Source organism: Anomalospiza imberbis, chromosome 6, assembly GCF_031753505.1.
Source record: "Anomalospiza imberbis isolate Cuckoo-Finch-1a 21T00152 chromosome 6, ASM3175350v1, whole genome shotgun sequence".
NCBI classification, from domain to species: domain Eukaryota; kingdom Metazoa; phylum Chordata; class Aves; order Passeriformes; family Viduidae; genus Anomalospiza; species Anomalospiza imberbis.
In genome coordinates, this window is record NC_089686.1 from 62,369,052 (window position 1) to 62,388,892 (window position 19,841).

At 39.5% G+C, this 19,841-nt stretch overlaps 1 protein-coding gene and 1 long non-coding RNA gene across 3 annotated transcripts; one reads left to right on the top strand and one right to left on the bottom strand.

Annotated features, from left to right (window-relative positions):
* Window positions 1-211: 211 nt before the first annotated feature.
* SLC5A12 (solute carrier family 5 member 12) lies at window positions 212-15,780 on the bottom strand. 2 transcript variants are annotated; one of them, XM_068194825.1, is made up of 15 exons: window positions 15,143-15,780; window positions 13,046-13,111; window positions 11,967-12,018; window positions 10,601-10,668; window positions 9,471-9,625; window positions 8,099-8,239; window positions 6,606-6,735; window positions 6,182-6,270; window positions 5,167-5,279; window positions 4,021-4,088; window positions 3,589-3,675; window positions 2,818-2,894; window positions 2,492-2,595; window positions 2,145-2,266; window positions 212-985 (listed from the first exon to the last, which is right to left on the bottom strand). In XM_068194825.1, exons 1-15 carry the CDS (start codon window positions 15,497-15,499, stop codon window positions 827-829), a joined length of 1,788 nt encoding a protein of 595 aa, XP_068050926.1. In that variant the 5' UTR covers window positions 15,500-15,780; the 3' UTR covers window positions 212-826. The 2 variants fall into 2 exon arrangements, with proteins under 2 accessions (XP_068050926.1, XP_068050925.1); XM_068194824.1 differs by having other exon boundaries at window positions 2,818-2,996.
* On the top strand, window positions 5,307-8,260 carry LOC137476471 (uncharacterized). Its single transcript, XR_011000391.1, has 2 exons — window positions 5,307-6,314; window positions 8,126-8,260. It is a non-coding gene; the product is annotated as an uncharacterized lncRNA (long non-coding RNA).
* Window positions 15,781-19,841: the final 4,061 nt, after the last annotated feature.

Genomic DNA, 19,841 nt, shown 5'->3' on the forward strand with positions numbered 1-19,841 from the left:
GCTTTTATTTTCAACCAGAAAGTTTTTGAAGAAATGTTTCACTGAAAGAAAGCACTGAGTGAGCTCTGCTTCCAAGACAGTGTACCAGACAGATTATTTTGCCTAATTATGTATCTTTTTTATAAATTCAGTATGAATTATCAATTAGGAGGCATGATCAACATTCAGTGTTGGTTTATTTTCTTTATTCCATAAAAGTAGATATTTTTGAGGTTAAAACTAACACAGATAAAGAGCTATCCTGAATTCAAAGTAAAATTTGTTACTCTGTCCTATAGCTTTTACAATGAGCAAACTTGAATTCCCCAGAGGAAGCAAACAGTTATCTCAGTGACTGAAAGATCAGTCTGGTCTATAAAGGATTCCTGCAAGGAGACTTTTTGTGATACTTGGGTGTAGGCTCAGCCTGACCTCTCTTCTCTCCCTCCATCAGAAGGCAGCTCACAGACTCACCTGAGTGAGATATCTCACAAACTGCTCCGAAGTCTTAATTTATCTCAAGTTCACCTTTGCACATTCCCTTCAACAATGAGTTGCTGAATAGAGCGTGTGATGTCAGATGTCTTGCAGCTGTGTCTGAGTGGGAGCTTCCACAGCAAAATTCATGAAACATTTCTTCTGAAATAGCAGTGCTTCCAAAACCCAATTGTCCCATCATTTCCCAGGTCTGCCAAGATATCTGTGAATAAAAACCTGGCCTTTATTGCTATAGAGAGCAGCTGCTCCCTCTTGGTCACCTACATGCTGGTAAGGGAAGTAAAAGAAGTTACTAATTTCTGAAGCTGAAGAACTAAAGTTTGATTAAACATCCCTTGTCCCTCAGCTTCTAGAGGCGAGATTCTCTGCTTATATTTGTATATGAATTTTCCTCAGAATTGTAACCACGGATCTGGTGGTTATTTTCTTTGTTGGTATTATTCTTGATGGTCTTATCTGTTCTGGTTTTATTTGCAGCAGCTTCAGGTAGTTTTTTCTCAAAGTCCATCTGAAAAAAAGGAAGAAAATACCCTTGTAATTTGAAGCCTGTATTCACTGCTTTTGATTAAAGAAAAAATATGAAAACAGTGCAAGAAGAAAAAAGGTTTTCATTCTGTATGCCTTTTTACTGAGCTACAAAGCCTTGGGACACCTGGAGAATAGCTGGCCCTGTTGCTGTGGAGGCGGAGGAGGTGGGAAGGAGCAGCTCAGGTCCTGGTGAGCGCAGCGCTGCCTGGTTGTTGCTCTCTGGTGCTGCTCTGGAGGGCAGAAGCCTCAGGGGCTCTGATGATGGGGATGACAGCAGCAAGAGAGCTTCATGAGCATGTGAGTTCGAAAGTCTTATTCTCTGAGCTTGGTGGAGGGCAATAGCTTGGTGAACTGTCTAGTGCGTAAAGTGCAGTTTTGTCCCAGCAGGGAGAGGGAGGTCAGGCCCTGTTTTGATGCCTTAAGTTTTAGCTTTTATATTTTTCAGATTCTGTGCTGCTTTAGTCTGTAGTTCTGAGCTTCATATTAAGTGTTGGTAAGCTCTCTTCACAGAGTGGATAGACAAAACAATTCCTTTTCTACCTTGGGACCAAGGACAAATGACCCAAATCTCAGCCCAGGAGCACCAACAACGTGGGCTGGAGAGAGAAAAACAAGCAGGATGGGACTGCATGGGCTAAAGCTGGAATGGGACAATGAACTCCAGTGTGCCCATGGAGCAGAGCTGATCACAGTGAGAGCCCCCGGGAGCGCTCGTGCATTTTGGGACCATTTGGGTTCATCTTGGGTGCAACCTGGCTGGGCTCTGGTGCTGCCCAAGGTGGATCCATTGAGGCCTTTTAATAAATCCCTGCTTTATTCTTTAACTCTGACTAGCCTCTGCTCTAGGTCAGCTTCCCAAGGCATCAGTTCTGTGAGCTCCTAGCTTTCCTGAGGGCTGTTTGTTTTTTGAGGGCCTGAGTCCCCATATTTGATGAAAATGGGAAAAATAGGTAACTTATTACTGACTGGGGTTTGGCTGATTTCATTTCCAGTTTGTGCTGTTATCAGTTCATAATAAGTTCAAGAGCAGCTGTTGAAGGCTGGTTATTTCTTTGCTCAGCCCATGCCCTCACGTGGGCACATGTGTTCCCACTGCTCCTGGGCCACAGCAGGGCTGAGCTGACGGGGTCCGCACTCACCTCCAGGCTGTCGTGCCGCACACCGCACCAGAGGAATACTTTGAGTCTTTTGGACCAAAAGCAAAACAGGTTGCAGACTGGCTTAATTAGCACTGGTGGGATGTCTTCTCCTTTACTAGGTCCTGCAAAAAGAAAATAGTAATAAGTGAGTCTATGGATAGCTGGGTATGAGCCTTGGGAGCCTCAGACCGTGATGTGGGGGAGCAGGATCAGGGCCCACTGCCCTCTTCTGAGTCTGTGTCTCAAGTCACCTACTGGACTTGTTAAAAGCGTTTCTAACATCCAGGCCAGCTTATGCAAAGGTATGACTGTTTATATATGTGTGTATGTATTTTTAGACCACCAACCTGTTACAAAGCTTATCAACAGCCCTGTGATGGCACAGCCCACGCAGCCAATGGCACTGAAGTACAGGTAGGACAGGGAGTACCAGGTGTCTGCCAGCAGAGGCCTGTGAAGAGGTGACAACAGCAGCTAGTGATGAGCAGCGGCTGCATTTAAGCTGTTGCCTGACTGAGCCAGCAAAATGCAACTCATACTGCAGCTGGTGTGTCGTCTGGCACCAGTCTGCACTCCCAGCCTGCCCTGGCAGTACTGCCTGCACCCCAGCTGCAGGCTGAGGGGGGCACACTTAGCAAAACATAGGCTTAAGTGGTAACAATAAGAAAAATACCTCTCTGGAGCCAGCGTGGGAGCTGCTGTTACCAGTGCCTCGGTGCTGTTAGCCAGGGTGCAGTTGAGGGTAGACAGCTGCAGAGGGATGGACTTTGTTGCTGGTGCAGGGTAAATGAAAGAGCCAGTACCAGCCCAAAAAGCCAAGCTGATCCCAGCTAAGAGGCCTCCGAGGGCACCCTTGGCAAGTATAGAAAGATACTGTTAAAGATGATATGTGGAAAGTGCTTTTCTGTGAAAGTGAATTAGGCAGGAGTAGGTAATGACGGGGTATGGTTTACGTAAATTCTGTTCTCTTTCAACTAAGGTATAAAGCACGGTGTTTTAGTGCTCTCTGCTTGTAAAAGTTGAAGCAGAAGTGTGATTAAAGCTGTGATACAGGTTTTAGTTTTACTTCTGCCTACCTTGATGGGAATCCTGATGGGGAAATATGGAATGAGCTCATGTTGTGTTTTGAGTGAAAGAATGAAGGCAAAGCTTTTGAAATCACTCCGTGCATCCCAAGGCTGATGCAAGTATTGAGTAATTTTTTATTCTTAATGAAACTCGGAAAAAATAAATTAAGAAAGCACTCATGTGAATCTAATCACTAATTATTCCACAGCTGGGTAGACTTAAATTCAGGCAGGGAAAAGACCTGTATAAATAGATCTTAGATCCTCAGGTGCTAAATCTGAAAAGCAGCTCAAGGACCCAAACAATTTTCAGAATTGATTTTTAACCAAAAAGCACCAAGAGGTATTCTTTTAGATCAGGATTTTTGTTTCCTTACCTTCCAGTTAGCACAGGGAAACACAATTCCCAGAGTAAATAATCCCAGCATGGGCCCCCCACACATCCCGTGGATGGAGAGGGAAGCCTGTGGGTGCAGAGAAGAAAGAGGAGTTCAGGGCAGCAGCTGAGGGGAAGCATGCCCAGTTCTGATGTTGATCTGTAATTTTCACTGGGAAAATGATGAGAGAGAAGGGATAAGCAGTGATTTCAGGGCACAGTTACAGAGAGAATCAGTATTATTTCCTAGCAGAAGTCAATAGTGAAAGAGTTAGGGGATTTTTTTTTTCCTACTTATTCCTCTCAGCAAAATGTCCGCAGAAATGGTTTGGGTAATCGAGCAGCCATCAGAGCTGGCACCGTTATTTGCTCAGTTCATTACATTTTGTGTTCATTCCTATTGTATTAGTTGCATTTCTGAAGCAAGAAATACCTGCACGACTCCTCCCAGCAGCGATGCTGCTGCAGCCATGGAAGTGCACAGGACACCGTACAGTACACCTGGAAAAGGTAAGGTAGGGAGGTGTTCAGCCCTGGTTAATGGTGGGGATGGTTTCTAGCTCAGTAGTGTCTGAGGTGACCAGCTGGCAGGGAGGAGCTGGCCCTGCTGATTGGGTGTTTAGAGTAGAGCATTACACACCCAGCGGTGTCTTGTGTGAAGTCTCATTGGGTTTTTGCTTGATTGATATTTCTTACAAAGTAGAACAATATCAATGACATTAATTTAGAAGTTATGCCTCATATAGAAATGTTTCTGTTTCCTTTAAGTATCGCTTTTAAAACAATCTAATAAATGAGTTGAGAAATGATAAAACAGCATGGCTTTCTTCCCTTGACACCAGTTTTAACTTCATGGCAGTTGAAACTCTGTATGCAGCAGCCTTGAGTAAAGCCAACCAAAACTTCTGTGCTAGCACACCTTGGTTTCAGACATAAAAATTATCTTTCTAGGTCCAGAGTGAAAAAACTAAGTAGTAAGTGGAAAAAAGAAGAAGGGAGAAGACTAGAAGCAGTTACAGGGATAGAAAATAGATGGGTTTGGCGCTTTCATTATATTCATGAATTTTAACAGAATTCTTATGGTATTCATAAAAGGGTTATGATCTTACTGAAATAACTGTAGCAAATATCCTAAAAATTGAAGTAATGTTGGATGCTTGATATGTTGATGATATTTTGTGGGGTTTTTTTAATTTTTTGTTTTCATACTTTTTTCTCTGAAAAGCTGAATAATCTGCTTATGCAGTACTCTGAGGTTGAATAGAAATTATCTACTGTATTATTCTAAATAAATACTACTATAGAGTAATGTGGTAATAACTACATTAACATTCTTTCTGTTATGAAGAGTGTTTTCTAGTATTTTCAGTAGACCAAACTTTTCCAAGTATTTTGAGTGGTGGTTGTTCATGCTAGTCTATATTTGTTTCTCTGCCATATGGTGCTGATGATGCTACCGAGGCATCAGACTGATGTTCACCTGGAGGGTTTATCAAGTGTTACACTGATGTTTCTGAGGGAGTTTCTCTGTGAGGTGCTCTTTACTGCTAAAGAAATGGGCCTCATCTGGAGTACCCACACAAGCCTTTGCTGATCCACGTGCTCATCTTCTCGGAGACATTTGGGAAACCTTTCTTGACCAGGTCTTCAAAGGTAACAGTTGCTAAAGCATTGATGCTGGCAGCTACCGTGCTGTAGAAAGAGAGAAGAATGGTAAATAGGAAGCAATATAATCTGAAATCAAGTTGTATTGATAAAGAAATGCTTCCTCTTCTTCCACACTAATGCTCTCCAAGAACTGAATGATTCATAGTATTTTTCGTATGTGCTACTTTAGCTGGGGAGGTTTCTGCTGCTTCTGCAATTGCTGGGGGTTCTGCTTCATGCTGGCATGGAACAAGATAAAAACACATCCTAACTGACCTTTCCTTTTACAAGTTTGCAAAGACCTTAAGTATAGGCATATTCCAGAATTAAAACCTTACTCCCTTACAAATTGAAGGATGTGTGGTCACCACTAGTGCCACCCTGGTCCTCCATGAATGGCCCAACTCTTTTAGCTGGGTGAGTGAGCCTGTCTTTGGTGAAAATAGTTCAGATAGACTTACTGAAAATGTTTATACCCCTTGACTATGATATTGTGGCAGTTACCTTAAGTAAAGACAGTTTCACCATAAGCAGCTCCCAAGAATATTTTGGGAAGTTAAACTTAGTTTTTCTACACTTTCTTTGTATTGATAACATTATTCTAATATGTATTTAGGATAAAAAGATACTGGAGATGTGGACTTAGACTTCATCATAAACATAATCATAGAATAATTTAGGTTGGAAAAGACCCTTGAGGCCAAAGAGTCCAACTGTTTACCCAGCACAGTCAAGTCCACCACTAACCCAAGTCCCTAAGTGCCACATCCACACGTCTTTCAAATATCTCCAGGGATGTAACATAATTCAACAAAGAACTACTGCTACTTCCTAGAATGTTGTAAGAGAAGCAGCTAGGCTTTTCTTAGGGTTTCATATTTTGACCTCATTCTGGATCCTCAAGAAATTATTATAAATAGCTAAAATGTCAATTCAGATTCACAAACCTTAGTGTTCCACTGAATGCACAGGCAACAAACAGTCCTGGGACTCCTGGCATCAAAGAAAAAATGTCCATAACAAAGTATGGCATGAGCTGGGATAGAAGAAGCACAAGAGCAACACAAGAAATTCATTAAGGTAATGGAAGCAAAGTATTTTATGTTTACTAGCATGTTGCTGAATTCTGGTGTTGTCCCAGATAACGTGGTTTCAGATTTTGAGCAAAGGGGATGTCTTTTGGCAAAAATACTCAATTGAATTAATACTGCAGGAGTGCCAGAACAGATATTATTGTAGCCCTCATCTGGCATCCACCTTAGTCCCTGAGTGCTGAAAGGACATAGAGCATTGCACAAAATTAAACTGTCCTGATAAGTGCTATATCTGAGCGCAAAGCATCCTCCTAATTATTGTAATGGACATCTGTACCTGATCAGGAGCTGAAATGAAAGCAGCAGTCCAAGGGTCACAGCTCTTGTAATGAGAGTACATCACCAATCCACAAAATACTGCACACACTAGGACTGTCCAAAGTCCCACTAAATTCAGGTAAAGTGCCCTAGAGCAAAAGAGGGAAACTGTTTAATGGAAGATAAATTTAAAAGTTGTTACAATATATTTATTCTGAACTTTCTTGGGAGATCTCTTAATCCCAACTGGTTATATAGTTCAAACTGGCTGTATAATTCAAAGCAAAATTTTAAAAATTTAAAAAGGGAAAGTACACCATCCTTATAGGGCGAGGATGAAGTTCCCAAGCAACTCCCTGGCGCTGGGAGAGTCAAGTAACCTCAATGCAGAATGGGCTGCACTGAGGGCTGGGTCTGTCATTCCTGTCCCTTGAAAGAACAGATTTTTGCCTGTTGGGAGATGCTGATGCTTTAAAGTACACAGAATATTGTTTCCAATGTTACCATGCAAAGTAACAGTCTTGGCGATTTTTTGCTATTCCATGAGATGGATGTGGGTGACAGCATCTGCTGGGAAGGTTGTGTGGCTGTGGGTCAGCAATCCTGCAGGTTCTGAGAGATGCCAGATTTCATAGAGCTCACATCGTGTTTGGACATCACCTTGCACAAGATCTATTGCTACGGCCAGTTCAGAGTGTGCTACCGGGAAACAAAGGTTAACCCAACTTGTTACTAGTGATGTTCTTACTGATGTGACTTCTAAATGCTTTTCAGACACTGATTTTTCCACAGGATGAATTAATATAGACAGTCATGGCCTTCAGAAAAATTAATATGTTTACAGACAGCAAAAAAGCTAACTGTATGAAAAGGGAAAAAATTATCACTTTTATTCTCTAGCCACATGTGCAAACAATTGGCCCTAGGTGTGTGGAAAAAAAAATCTGATTTTTTAGTAAAATATGTCTAGCAATGCATATACTACTGCTGAAGTTGAGGCAGGTAGCAAGCTGGCGACCCGTTTATATTGTGAAGATTCACTTTGTTCTGCATTGAGTCTGATTATTGTGATGCTGCAGAATTGTAAGAAATTATTAAGATTTATTTTTATTTAGGTAATACCTTGTACTGTACTGCTCCACTAAATCAATAACAACTTTTAATCCAGTATAACATAAACACAGTTCCAATAGATAAATTTTTACAATGAGGTTGTAGATAGCACAGTTTCTGTGCTGACATCTTTGCATACTCTTCTTCTGAGCATTAGTTTATCAGCCTGATCATAAATTGATAAGCTGAAAGAGATAGATTTCTCTTTTTCCTCTGCATATACTTAAGTCATTTCGAGCCAGAGGTAGTAAGACTGTCAGAGCAAAATTAGCTTACTACGACCTAATGGGATCCCAATATTTATTTATCATATAAATATATATTATTTGTCAGTATGGCTGACAAACTTAGTGTAATTCTTGATTGATTGCAGGAATAGGTTAATGACAGGTAGCTTACATTTTAGCATGCCTTTCTGATTTGCAGGAAATGCATCTCTGTATTGTGGACTGATTGACTCCATAGAGCCCTAGCCATGTAAATGTTCCCCCAATAACTATTGTCCAGAAGGTATGTCGTCTCAAAGGATCAACATCAAAGCTAGAAGAAAGAAAGAAAGAAAGAAGCAATTTAGGTTTTTTATTTAAACATATTTTTTTCAGCAAGAGGTACGTGATTTTTTCAGAATTATTTGGCATCCTACCAACTAAATCAAAAATTCTGCATTGGTAATACTGTTTTCCAGAACAGACAACATCCCATGTGTTCAGGTTTGGAAGTTTTTTTTACTTTTATATTGGAACACATTCTTTTCAAGTCAGGATAGGTAAATATCATTCAGACCTAGTCACCTAGGATCACTTAATTCAGATCAATCAAATTTATGAGGGTTCTTATGCTCACACATCTGACCCGTGTCATATTGTAGCAGAACTGCAAGCCATCCTGCCTGAGACCCCATCTTCTGTAAGGAGCAAGGTTGCTTACCAAACTCTAAAAAAACCCAGCAAACTTTTAATAATTATTATTAGTAATTATTAATAATTTTATTTATAATTAAAATAATAATAATCATAATATAAATTCATTTACAAGACATTGCTTCAGCTGCTGTGTTATCTTTTGTACAACAAAATTCTGCTGCTCAGCAAATCTAACCCGTACAAGTATATCTTTCTGTCTCAAATGTGTCATCTTTGCAGTTCTCCGTATCTTGGTTGGGACAGCAGATAACATTTGACCTTGCTGCTGGATTATGTCACTGACTCGCCTTGATTAACCAACAAATGCCCCAAACAGCCAAAGGAAGATCAGATTTCTATCCCATTGCACTGATGCACTATTGCCTGCTGCTGTGGTGAGTGCAAGTAAAACATAGTGTCTGTTTTATGAATATAAAATGAAAGATATATACATTTAGCCACTGAAATTAGCTGTGTTTAGAGCATGGTGCTAACAGCATCAGGGTTTCATGTTTGATCCCTGTATGGGCCATTTACTTAAGAGCTGGACTTATTGATCCTTGTGGATCTCTTTCAATTCAGAATATTCCATGTATGAAGTTGGAAGGAATAATTGGACTGCATTTGTAGCTACACAAAGAAAAATGGCAAATCTCCCCTTCATTTCAGCAGACCTTTCATTTCTTGAAAGAGTTAAGCGTTTCTAAAGGTCAAATGCATTGCCAGTAGCTGAGGAGATGAGGAATGGACTTCTCTGAGTCACCAGGGTTGTTTAATAGCAATAAGTCTGTGTATTTTTGGTTTACCGAGAGCATGGTTTCTAAACATGAGTATACAGCGAGGAATGGTTTGCATCATTTGTTTCTTACTCAAATATGTGTAGCCGAGATCCTTCATGGGCGTCTTCCCAGACTTTGGTCGCTCCACCATTCAGACTAGTTCCTCGAATCAGAACCGCCACAAAGCCAGCCACCATAACAACCATTTGAAATGCATCTGTCCAGACAACAGCTTTTAATCCTCCCTAGAACAAAGAGAAACTGTACACCCCCAATCTTCTTTTGTGTTGCTCAAGTACTGAAAAATGTAGAAAGACTCCTTATTTTGACAGCTCCTGAGCTGTATGTACAGCACCCAGCAAATCAGGGCTCTGCATTCTCCCATAAAGTGTATATTTTTGCAGGTTGGAAAATTTCACAGCCTAAATAGTTTGTTTATGGGCACAGAAGAATATTTGACTTTCAGTTATATGCTTTTTTTCCTGACTCCTTCATATGCATTTGAAGAACATCTCATGGTGTGGAACAAAAGCTTAGGGAGTTTTGGCCTGTTCCTACCTCCCATAGGACTCCATATGTTCTCTGAGCCCACAGTTAGCCCAACACAGGAAAATAGCTCTGGAAAATTTGCCATTCAGCTTTCTTCCATAGCTACTTTCATATTTGATCAAATCAGTACTAGAGCATACAATAAGTGTTTTCAACACGAGTGATATGTTGAAAAAAAAATCATTAGTGGCAACGAGAATGGCAATTAGTCCTGAGCCACAGGGCTCTGCTGCTTCCCTGCAAACATCTATACAATAGATCTGTTCTGGAATTTGGAGTCTCATGTTGCTTCCACTCAAAAGTAAAGCTCTCTGGCCTGTTGATTATCCTTCCTAGGTTTTAGTGCTTTGTTCTTGAGCACGATTTTCATTACAGTGTTTTTCAGCCTATAATTTGTAAAAGATAAGAATAATCTTCTCAAAAGATGACAGGGGAAGCTTATCTGGACTCCTTATCTGGACTCTGTCTCAGGATGTCTGGTTTAAACGTGGAGACATACAGCAAAGGATTAGAGAGGATTTTTTTTTCCTCCAATAGACTTCTCTATAACACAGAATACATGTTCTCTATGTTCTCCACAGGAGCCATCCTTCTCTGGTAGTGTGTCATAATTAAAGGATGGTCGAATTAACTGTCTGTGTTCCAACTGTTCAGTTGTGTCTATTACATACCAGAGTGCAATAGAAAGTGCAGACAATTCCTGTTGCAGCTACAGAGCCCCAGAGATCAAATCCAGTGACTGCAAAACCAATGAAAACAAAATTGTTAGTGAAATGGGTGCGAGTCATCTGGAAGGTAACAGAAGAGCTGTAATCCTTTAGCTTTAGAAGGATAGGAGTAATTACTAATTTTAATCTTTTGTGTCTATTAGGAGCTTTGCTGGATTGTTCAAGTTCTGTAGAACTTCTGGATACTGTTTTGCATTGCCGTTTTCTTTCAAATTGAAATTAACTAACTTTCAAGCAAAAAAGTAAGAATACTTGCATAAAGAAAAAATGACATTGTGATGGGACAGAGCTTTATAAGCAATGCTTCACTTCTGTTCTTAGTCCAGAACTTTGTTCTTGAGAAACCAAGTTCTTCAGAGATTCCCAAAAATCCTAAGATGAAGAAACCCCCAACCCATAAGTAAATTTCGTTACTTGCACCTAAGAATGATTTAATGCTAAAATGGGCTTCTTTAAAACAAGTTTCTGTGTTCATTTGCTTTGTAAAGTTTCTTTACACAAAATGCCCAAATTTTGTTTTGGCTGATACTGAAATATCACTCACCTCACAGTCATAGTCTGTGAAGGCAAAAGATATTTGTAAAGGTTCTCTTATTAGCAAAGTTAGTATGGTGTAATAATGAATGAGAACTTTCACATGGAGTTCAGCTGCATGACAGAGGAAGAAAATTTGGCACTATGTGAGCGCTGGGATCAAACAGACAGAATGCAACTCAGATAATTAATAAAAAAAGAGCCTCACAATCTCTTCCCAGTCAGTTTTGGTAAAATCAGGATTTAGGCCGTGATGATTCCTTGTGCTATGATGATCCTATGTGCCCTGAAATTACAAATCCTGTCTATGGTGATGGATGCTTTATGCCTACTTTGCAAATAGTAATTGAAGAAGTCTGGGGACAGACAGCAGAACAGCATTCATCTCTGGCTGCAGGGAAGAGAGTTATTCCCATGGAAACCTGACTACAGGGGACAGGGACGGGGGGAATCAAAGTACATAGTATGGTCTTGGATCATCAGCTTGTACTGTGAACTTTGTCAGGATGTTGGGAAATTGTTTGCTTCCAGTCTCTTCAGGTGGTACTGAGTGGGAAGGAGAGCAGAAGAGCAACCACGAGGCTCCTACTAATGTTTGGGTGTGAGAGGAGCCTGGGGAGTCAGAAATGCAGAGCTACAAGGGGAAGGCAAAAGCCTTCTTATAGGGCCTTTGAGCAGGGTTGGGGTTTTATCTATTTTTGTTACTTCATTTACTCAGACAGTCCCTCTGGTGTGGTTATTTGGGGTAGCAGTGTAGTGCAGCATAAGAACTCACCTTGGTTGAGTGCCAGTGATGGAGCATAGACCACTATTCCTGTGTAAAGGATCTGAAGGAGAAAAATGATGTATTTGAATGCTCGGTGACAAAACTTTTATTTAGAGTAGGGCTCTGAGCAAAATACCAGATCTAGGGGTTTCTTTAGATCAGCTTGTATTGTATAAGGCTTTCTGTTTCAGCCCTTAAAACTTAAAATCTTGTGTTTAATTCCTTTCTGAGGGGAGGACCATTATCTGTCTTTGTATTACCTATTTCTCTTCTGCTAAGACCAGTACGTGAAATTGAAAATGAAATTGAAAAAGGGTATCTCCAGAAAACACAAATAGTGATACAGAAATAAATTTGCAATGATCATAGAAATTAAATTGCCATTTTCCCATTCAGTCCCTTTCAAAGTAACTGACTCAATGCCCTTTACGTGTAAGATCTGAGATCACTGATGGAGAAACAGAGCATCAAAGTTAATAAGCGTTCAGACCTATTGCCAAAGCTTTGGGAATTATTAAAATGGAATTAATGCAGAAGGACAAGTCTCCTAATCTCCCATCAAATCCCATCTTTCCATTAAATACAGAAATAATGTAACCTTTCAAGATGGTCACAGCAGTGAGCGTCATGGGTCCACAGCTACTAGGGCATCTGCCCAGGATACCTTGTACAGCAGTTTTCAAATAGGATAGTTCACCTCAGTGTCATAAATGGGTAACTAAACATACCCAGTGAAGCTTGACCAGCTTCTCAAGAAAGACAGAATCCACTTGTTTGGGAAGAGAGAGGCTTCCAGTGAACATAATGTGACCAAGAATGTGCTGTGAGAGTACAGCACAACATCCGAGTTGTCTATGTTAAAGACAACTAAAATTGCATTCTTAATACTAAACAGGAAAAGTTAGGGAAGTTAGACAGTTAAAAATACAATCATACTTTCTTTTTAGCATTCATGGTTCAAGTGAAAAAACTAAGAAAAAAGAGTACTCATTAAAACATCGCATTATAAAAAATGTGCTGTATGAGACTAGTCTGTGAAAATCAATGTTGAGTGAAATTAGCATAAAAAAGAGTCAATGTTATCTTACCGTCTGTAGGATGTAAATCAGCGTTGCAGCAAGACGGACAATCTTGTTAAATCTTAACTCCAAATACTAGGAGAAAGTGTATTCTCAGTAAAGTGCACATGCAGCATCTGTGACACAGCTGTTACCCTTCTGTTTGCCCCAAGGGACACCTTGCTGTGCAAGTAAACATACTGGCAGCTGGCACTGCTGCAGTGAGCAGCTAACAAGAGCAGGATTGTCATTAGACAGAACGATAATTACATTTAAGAAATCAATCTTCTCATCTGTACCATGTACGTGAAATTGTATATGTAATCAGTACATAGATTATATAGATATCATCTATATAATTACATAGATGATATCTATATAATCTATTATTGATTATTGCAGCAATCAATACCTTCTTTGTACCAGGAATAACTGGAAGATCCCAAGAACTACAAAGAAATTTTAACTTCAAATGGAAGTATATTCCGACTATACAATGAGGAAACGAGTTCATCTCTAGCAGAAGTAGCATCGACTCCAGTAGTGACAAAAGTGGAGGTGGAGCAGATGGTGAAGCAGCAACCTGGAGTTTCCTGGTGCAGGAGCTAGGCTGGCTTTCCCCCTTGTTCTGTCTCGGCCTAAAGCCAAATCTGCACATCACCAATATGGAGAGGCACAGAGGGGGATCTTACAGACTTCCAGGCTCAAGGATGTAGAGAGGTGTTGCCACCTTCAAAAGAACTGCAGCGGTGAGTGGATCTCTAGACCCAAAAGCCCAGGTTTTAAGGCTGAATGGCTACCTGAGGTCTCTGCAGAGACTCTCTGCCCCATGGCAGCCTCTGTGCAGGGAAGCTCTTCTTGGGCCACAGTCCCACGTGCCCCCCAGCAGACACCAGGCATGGCCTGTACAACTTTTCTCTCTTTCACAGGTCTCTAGGCTGTGCACTCCGTTCTGCCTAGCATCTTTTTTTTTTTCATTTATCTCGTGCTGATCTTGAGTTTCTTGCATAATAAACCCCACAGTCCACCATATAAATACAAAGCGAATTTATGTAACTTGACCTATTTCTAACATTAACTCATGAAGCCAATAGTCATCTTTCCAGCATGTTTGAAGGGTCTCTCCATCTACAATGACCCTTTTGCTGGTTTAGATGACAAAATTAATTAATTCTCTGACATTGGATCAAAACCAACTAGAAAATGCAACTACTTGGAGCAATGGTCAGTTTTACTCTTCACTGACCTGAAAATATTTCCAAATACCCAGGCAGATCTGTTTGACCGAATTCCTTCCTTGGGTTTGGGCTCAGTGAGCACGAGCAGCCTTTCTGTTACCAGAAGGTTCCTTGTGAACAAACCCAGTTTCATCATCCAATTCATGCTTAGTTGAAACTGCCCTCAGAGGAGCAAGCAAACTTGCAGGAGCTGACTGAAGTGAGTAAGAGGCCATCCCAAATGGTCAGTAGCTGTCCTGTGGATGTGCAGTTTATAAGGGCTGCTGCTGAACTGTGTTTGTGAAGGAAAAAATGTGTTCCAGAGAAAATGCCAGGCAAATACTCTACAAAATTCAAAAGTCATTAATTTCTTTTTCTAGAGAATGCTTGAATTCATTCTCCAGCCCTGACTTTTTTTTCTTCTTTCTTTTTTATTATTTGAACAAGCCTGCCACCTTCTTTCTCTTCTTCCCACCTCAGCTACTTAGATACAGTAACTTGGCCAAAATTACCATATCTAGACTAAGTTTGAATTGGATAGTATTGAATGTTGTTCTTAAAGTCTATCTCTCTAAACCAAAGCAGAATACTCAAAAGACCAGAAGCATTTGGATACACTTAAATATTTTCCAGCTGTAACTTAAATTGGTGCTGTGTGTAAACCCATATCCTGTCTGTGCTATATGTGCATAAAAGGAGCTCTGACCCTTAGGTTGTGATTTCATCTTATGCAATATAAATAACTAGTTTAAATAATGCAAATTATTTCTAAAAATAATTAATGTATTGATATATTTGCTCTGTAAAACACTGCAGAAAGCTTTCTGTCAAAGATTTTTCTCTAAAAAATATATATGCATGATAATTAGTTATGCTAGAATAGTGGGCTTATTTTATGATTTTTACTTACCTCATAAGTGCTTGTGATGCCAGATCTATAAAAAACAGGTAGGAAAAGTTCAGAAGTAAAAATTATGACAAGTGTATACGAAAGAAAGAAGAGCACAAAGGATGCCCCATAGCGATAAACTTCGGAGGGTGTCCCCAGGACTGTCACTGCTGACATGAAGCTTGATGTAAGAGAAAAAGCTATGGGTCCACATGTCATCTGCTTACCGCCCACCAAAAATTCCTTTGAAGTTTTTTTTTTCCTCTCTTTAACTGCAAAAAAGACTCCAATGCTGGCAGAGACTAAAAATAGTGCTGCAAAAACAACATAGTCCCAAGTCACGAATTTTTTGACTTCTGGAGCCACAAAGTTTGGCATTGCACCAGTTGTATAATTCTTTGATGGAAGATTCTGGTTTACTGTGTCTGCTGCTCCAACAAGATTAACTCTGTTGACAGCAAAGCTGAAGCTTATCTGTAGCTCAGCAATGACAAAAAATAAACTGGAAGAGTGTTCAGCCAGAACACTTTTTCAAATCCACTTCAGTTCTAAGGAGTTTAAAAAAAGGTAGCTAAGGATGAGTTAAGGAGGAATGCACTTAGACCCAAGTACTGTGGGTGCTTCTGCCAGGCAAGCTGAAATAAGGGACTTAGCTGTAACATCTGTAGTTCAATCCCTTTTTATCTGTGATGTGTAAGTTTAAGGTTAAACATTAGCCTGGCACATTGACATGATCCAACTCTTTTCTAACATCTCAGCATTTTAAAATAATGAAATGAGAGCAATAGAGAAAAAAATAAAGGGGAGAGAAAGGAAGGAAAGCTCAGTGTACAAACCTGTCGTCTCACTATTGAGTTTGTTTACAGAGAAGCAATTTCCTCATATGGTGAAAAACTGATTTTGAATGCCAGCAATAGGCTTTGCAGCTGTCCTTTGAGATGCTAAGTGTGCTCCTGGTTAGAATCTCTGGAACTTAAGGTGGCCATAAGAAACTGAAGTGTTTAATGGTCAAAACTAATTATGGTGCTTCCCCCCACCTGCTGTAGTTCAGCCTTGGTGTGTTTGGAAGCCCAATGGACCTCCAGATGAACAGAAGTGTGGTTTGTGCTGCACTGTCTGAGGGTGAATTACAGTTAGAAACTAATTTTTAACTGACTTCTACTGAAGAAGAAGCTTCTATGGGTTCATGTGAGAAATTACTTATTTATCCATATAAAACTTTGTTGGACTTACAGAACTACAGAATCATAGAAAACCAGATTGAACAGCAAAATTTATCCTAACTATGTCTTCGGCCTAATTTTATAAGTTCAATTATTAGGTTTTCCTTTTGTGTTTTTGTTTTAAATAATTTAATATTCATTTAATCCTCATTAATGCCGTAACAATACATTTTCCAAAGAACCAGGAAATTACTTCTTATCCTGAAAGATTAACTTGTACGGAGAGGTAGTGTGTGAAGTCACAACCCTGAAGGAAGGGTGGAGTGTGTATTGTGAAGAAAATAAAAAAAAAAAAAAAGAAATTACATAACCTGGGAGAGCTTTAAATAGCAGAAGTCCTTTTCTTCAGCCTTGTCTTGGTTAGGAATGGATGCCCACATCTTAAGTCATTGGTGAATAGAGGTGGTTTTGCTGTGTCAGTAGCAGCTTAGTGTGTGTCCAGACCTGAAGTCTTGCCTGTTCCCATCCATTACTCAGGAGGACTTCTTCTGCCCATGTGTGCAGTAGAGATTGTGCAATTTTATAGTTTATTTTGGTGAGACCGAGTGTGAAAGGGGGAATTGAAATTCCCCTTTTATTGCCAAATGTGAACTGAAAAAGACAAATAAGAAACCCAAACCAAAGATATTCTTTAAAGGTACTGCTGCATACAGAGAATACTTCTAGTCCACGTAAGTTAAAAATACGAAGTGCGGGTTTGGGACCTATGACCCCAAATCTATGGAAGCCAGGATGTGGATGTAGCAGCTGCCAGGGCACACTGTTGTGTAACGGTAGGTGGTGAGGTGGAGGGGCCAGAAGAGACAGCAGTGAACCGCGTTCCATGATGTGGATCAGAGTCAGTACAGGTAACATGCTGAGAGTTTTCACACAACTGTGTCCAAGTATGCAACCATCACTAGTTAATATTTCTCTTTTGTACAGACCAAGTGCCTTAGAGTGTTACACTCTCAAAAAAGCAGCCAAGCATTCCTCTGCTTTTGAGAGGTTTGGTTTTTTTTTGCCTCTCCCTCCCCTTTTTGCTCTTCTCTCCTCATAAGTGTGGATATGGATATGGATATTTTCTGCATGTTTTATTTCATACCTACAGGGTCTTATTAATAAGTGTCTCTGGCAATGGCAAAAGCTATGCCAATACAACAGGAGTTTCTGGGGTCAACCATCAACCCAGTCTGGCAGGAGGCTAATTTAATGGTGTTTGTATGCAGCTTGTAGGGCTCACCAGGAAAACCATAGATGGATCTAGCTTGATCACAGAAACATCAAGTGAATTCACAAAAAGATGCAAAACCCTCAAACTTGAGGGTATTTCTTCTTAAATTTGAGCTGCTGGACATGCATTATCTAAATAAGACCTCATCAGTCTTACAATGTTGAGAGGGTGGAGAACTGTTTATAAAGCCTGGGATAAAAAATGAAAATATAAAGCAAATGAAAAAATAATCATCTGAGTCAGAAGGTTTCTCTCCTAGCCATGTTACCAAAGAAACTGTAAGTGGAAGATCCCTGTAATATCCATTCTAGGAAAATAAGTGTAGTGTAAAAATTCCTATTGGCATAAATATACTCATGCAGAAATTTTTTTAAATTCCAAATGTTTTTTCCAGCAGAAAAGTGGGGATTTTTTGGGATGATAGTATTTTACACAAAGTTGGAAAAATTAATGGAATAACAAACTGAAAATCAAGCTAGAAATGTAAATTTCTGGTTTTATCATGCCTTAGTCTCCTGACACATTTTCAGCATCATGTCATGGGGTTGTTCAGAATAACCATTTTGGCTCAATCTCACATAGAAAAAAATAATATAGCTTAGAAATACAATTTCTGGATAAAAAATATTTTTAAATAGTGTTATTCTATCGTGATGTTATTCTTTATGTGGAAATAATTGGTATTTTTATTTCTCTGAAATAATAGGATTATTTTACATTTATTTATGCAAACTTTTGTGAAACTAATTTTTAGCTAGGGTAACCCAAGGAAGAACCTTCACTTTTTGAAGATTCAATACCTCTTTCAATATCTGAAAGGAAATTCCAAGTTGACTGTTTCACTTTTCCACTCCAGGCTGTATGCAATCTGAGCTTCTATGTCAGGCTTTATTTCAACATCTGAAAAAAGTACTTTAGGATAGCAAAGTTAAGGGTGTGACTAATGAGCTGCAGCCTGACTTGCTGCAGTCAGGCAGGAAAACTTGCAAGGAATGCTCTTTTCCATGAGCTGCTGTCCCTTTTTGCCTCTCATTGTGGGGAACATAAGAATAGCCTTTTGAGGGGGAGAGGAGACACAGCTTGAGTGAATGGATATATATCATTGCATCTTTCAGTTTGAGATCAGGGAAAAGACAAACCTTAATTCAGCATTCTGTTGGCTTGAGGGTTGAGCCTCTCTTGTAGCACTGGCGAGACGCACCTGCCTTACCCTAAAATGCAGAGAAGTGATGCCCATGTGCCACACCGTGCATATTTACAAGCAGCTCCCTAGGAGGAAGCTGAAGACACCTCTGCCTGATGCTCTCACCACCACAGCTCCGTTGTTCACTCTTGTTGTCCTTTTTTCTTTTTTTTCTCCTTGCAATGAGAGCTTTCTATTTGGAGTAAATGCCAGTTTGAGATGATAGAAATCATCCCTTTCTGAGACCAGACTAGAATCATGTAGTCTGATGCTCAATGATCAGATCATGAACATTTTTTCTGGCTCCAGCTGAGTTAATCTGCTGGGTACCCTTTGTCATGTGTAACAGATCCAGGACCTGACCCTTGATCCAAGACTTACTGATCACTAGTAGTGAGAAGAAGAAAAATGAGTTTTGAATTCTGAAATTACTTAAATTTTTTTCATCTTCTGCACTTATTTTGATACTAAAGTCCAGTATTTGAGTCTGAGATCTGTCCACTATTATAAACATAAGTGTCATTCTGTAACATAATATCAAGTCACATGTAAATTTGATATCCCTTTGTTGATATCCATTTGTTGGTGCTACTCTAAATGCTTAGATCTATAGATAGAAAATTAATTAACCTACAAAATTAAGATTTCCTCACAGGTTGTATATTTTGCATAGTATCCATAAACAGCAATAGCCTCTAAATATTATTATAAAAAATAAATGTTACATGTATTTCTCTAAGGAAAGGATTTCTAACACCTAGGTCAGAAAGTTTCTCTGTTTAATATATTGCTTTAGTATATTTAAAGTGCAACTGTCGGGTAAATAAATACCTGTGCAGTAATGAAGTATATTTTTTTTTCTTCTAAAAATGCAGATAATAGAATAAATTCTGTGAATAATATCTTTTCAAAAAAAAAAATGTTTTGCTTTATCCTCATACATGACTAAATTATTTTTTATTCATTTTCAATATTTTTCAATATCAAGCTGTGAAAAATTCATAGAAATAGGCACTGGAGGATTTAAGTCACATTTGATTGGATAGGTGAAAAGAAGTGATAACTAGTTTCTTGAGAAAAAGTAAATTTTTGGAGAAAAAA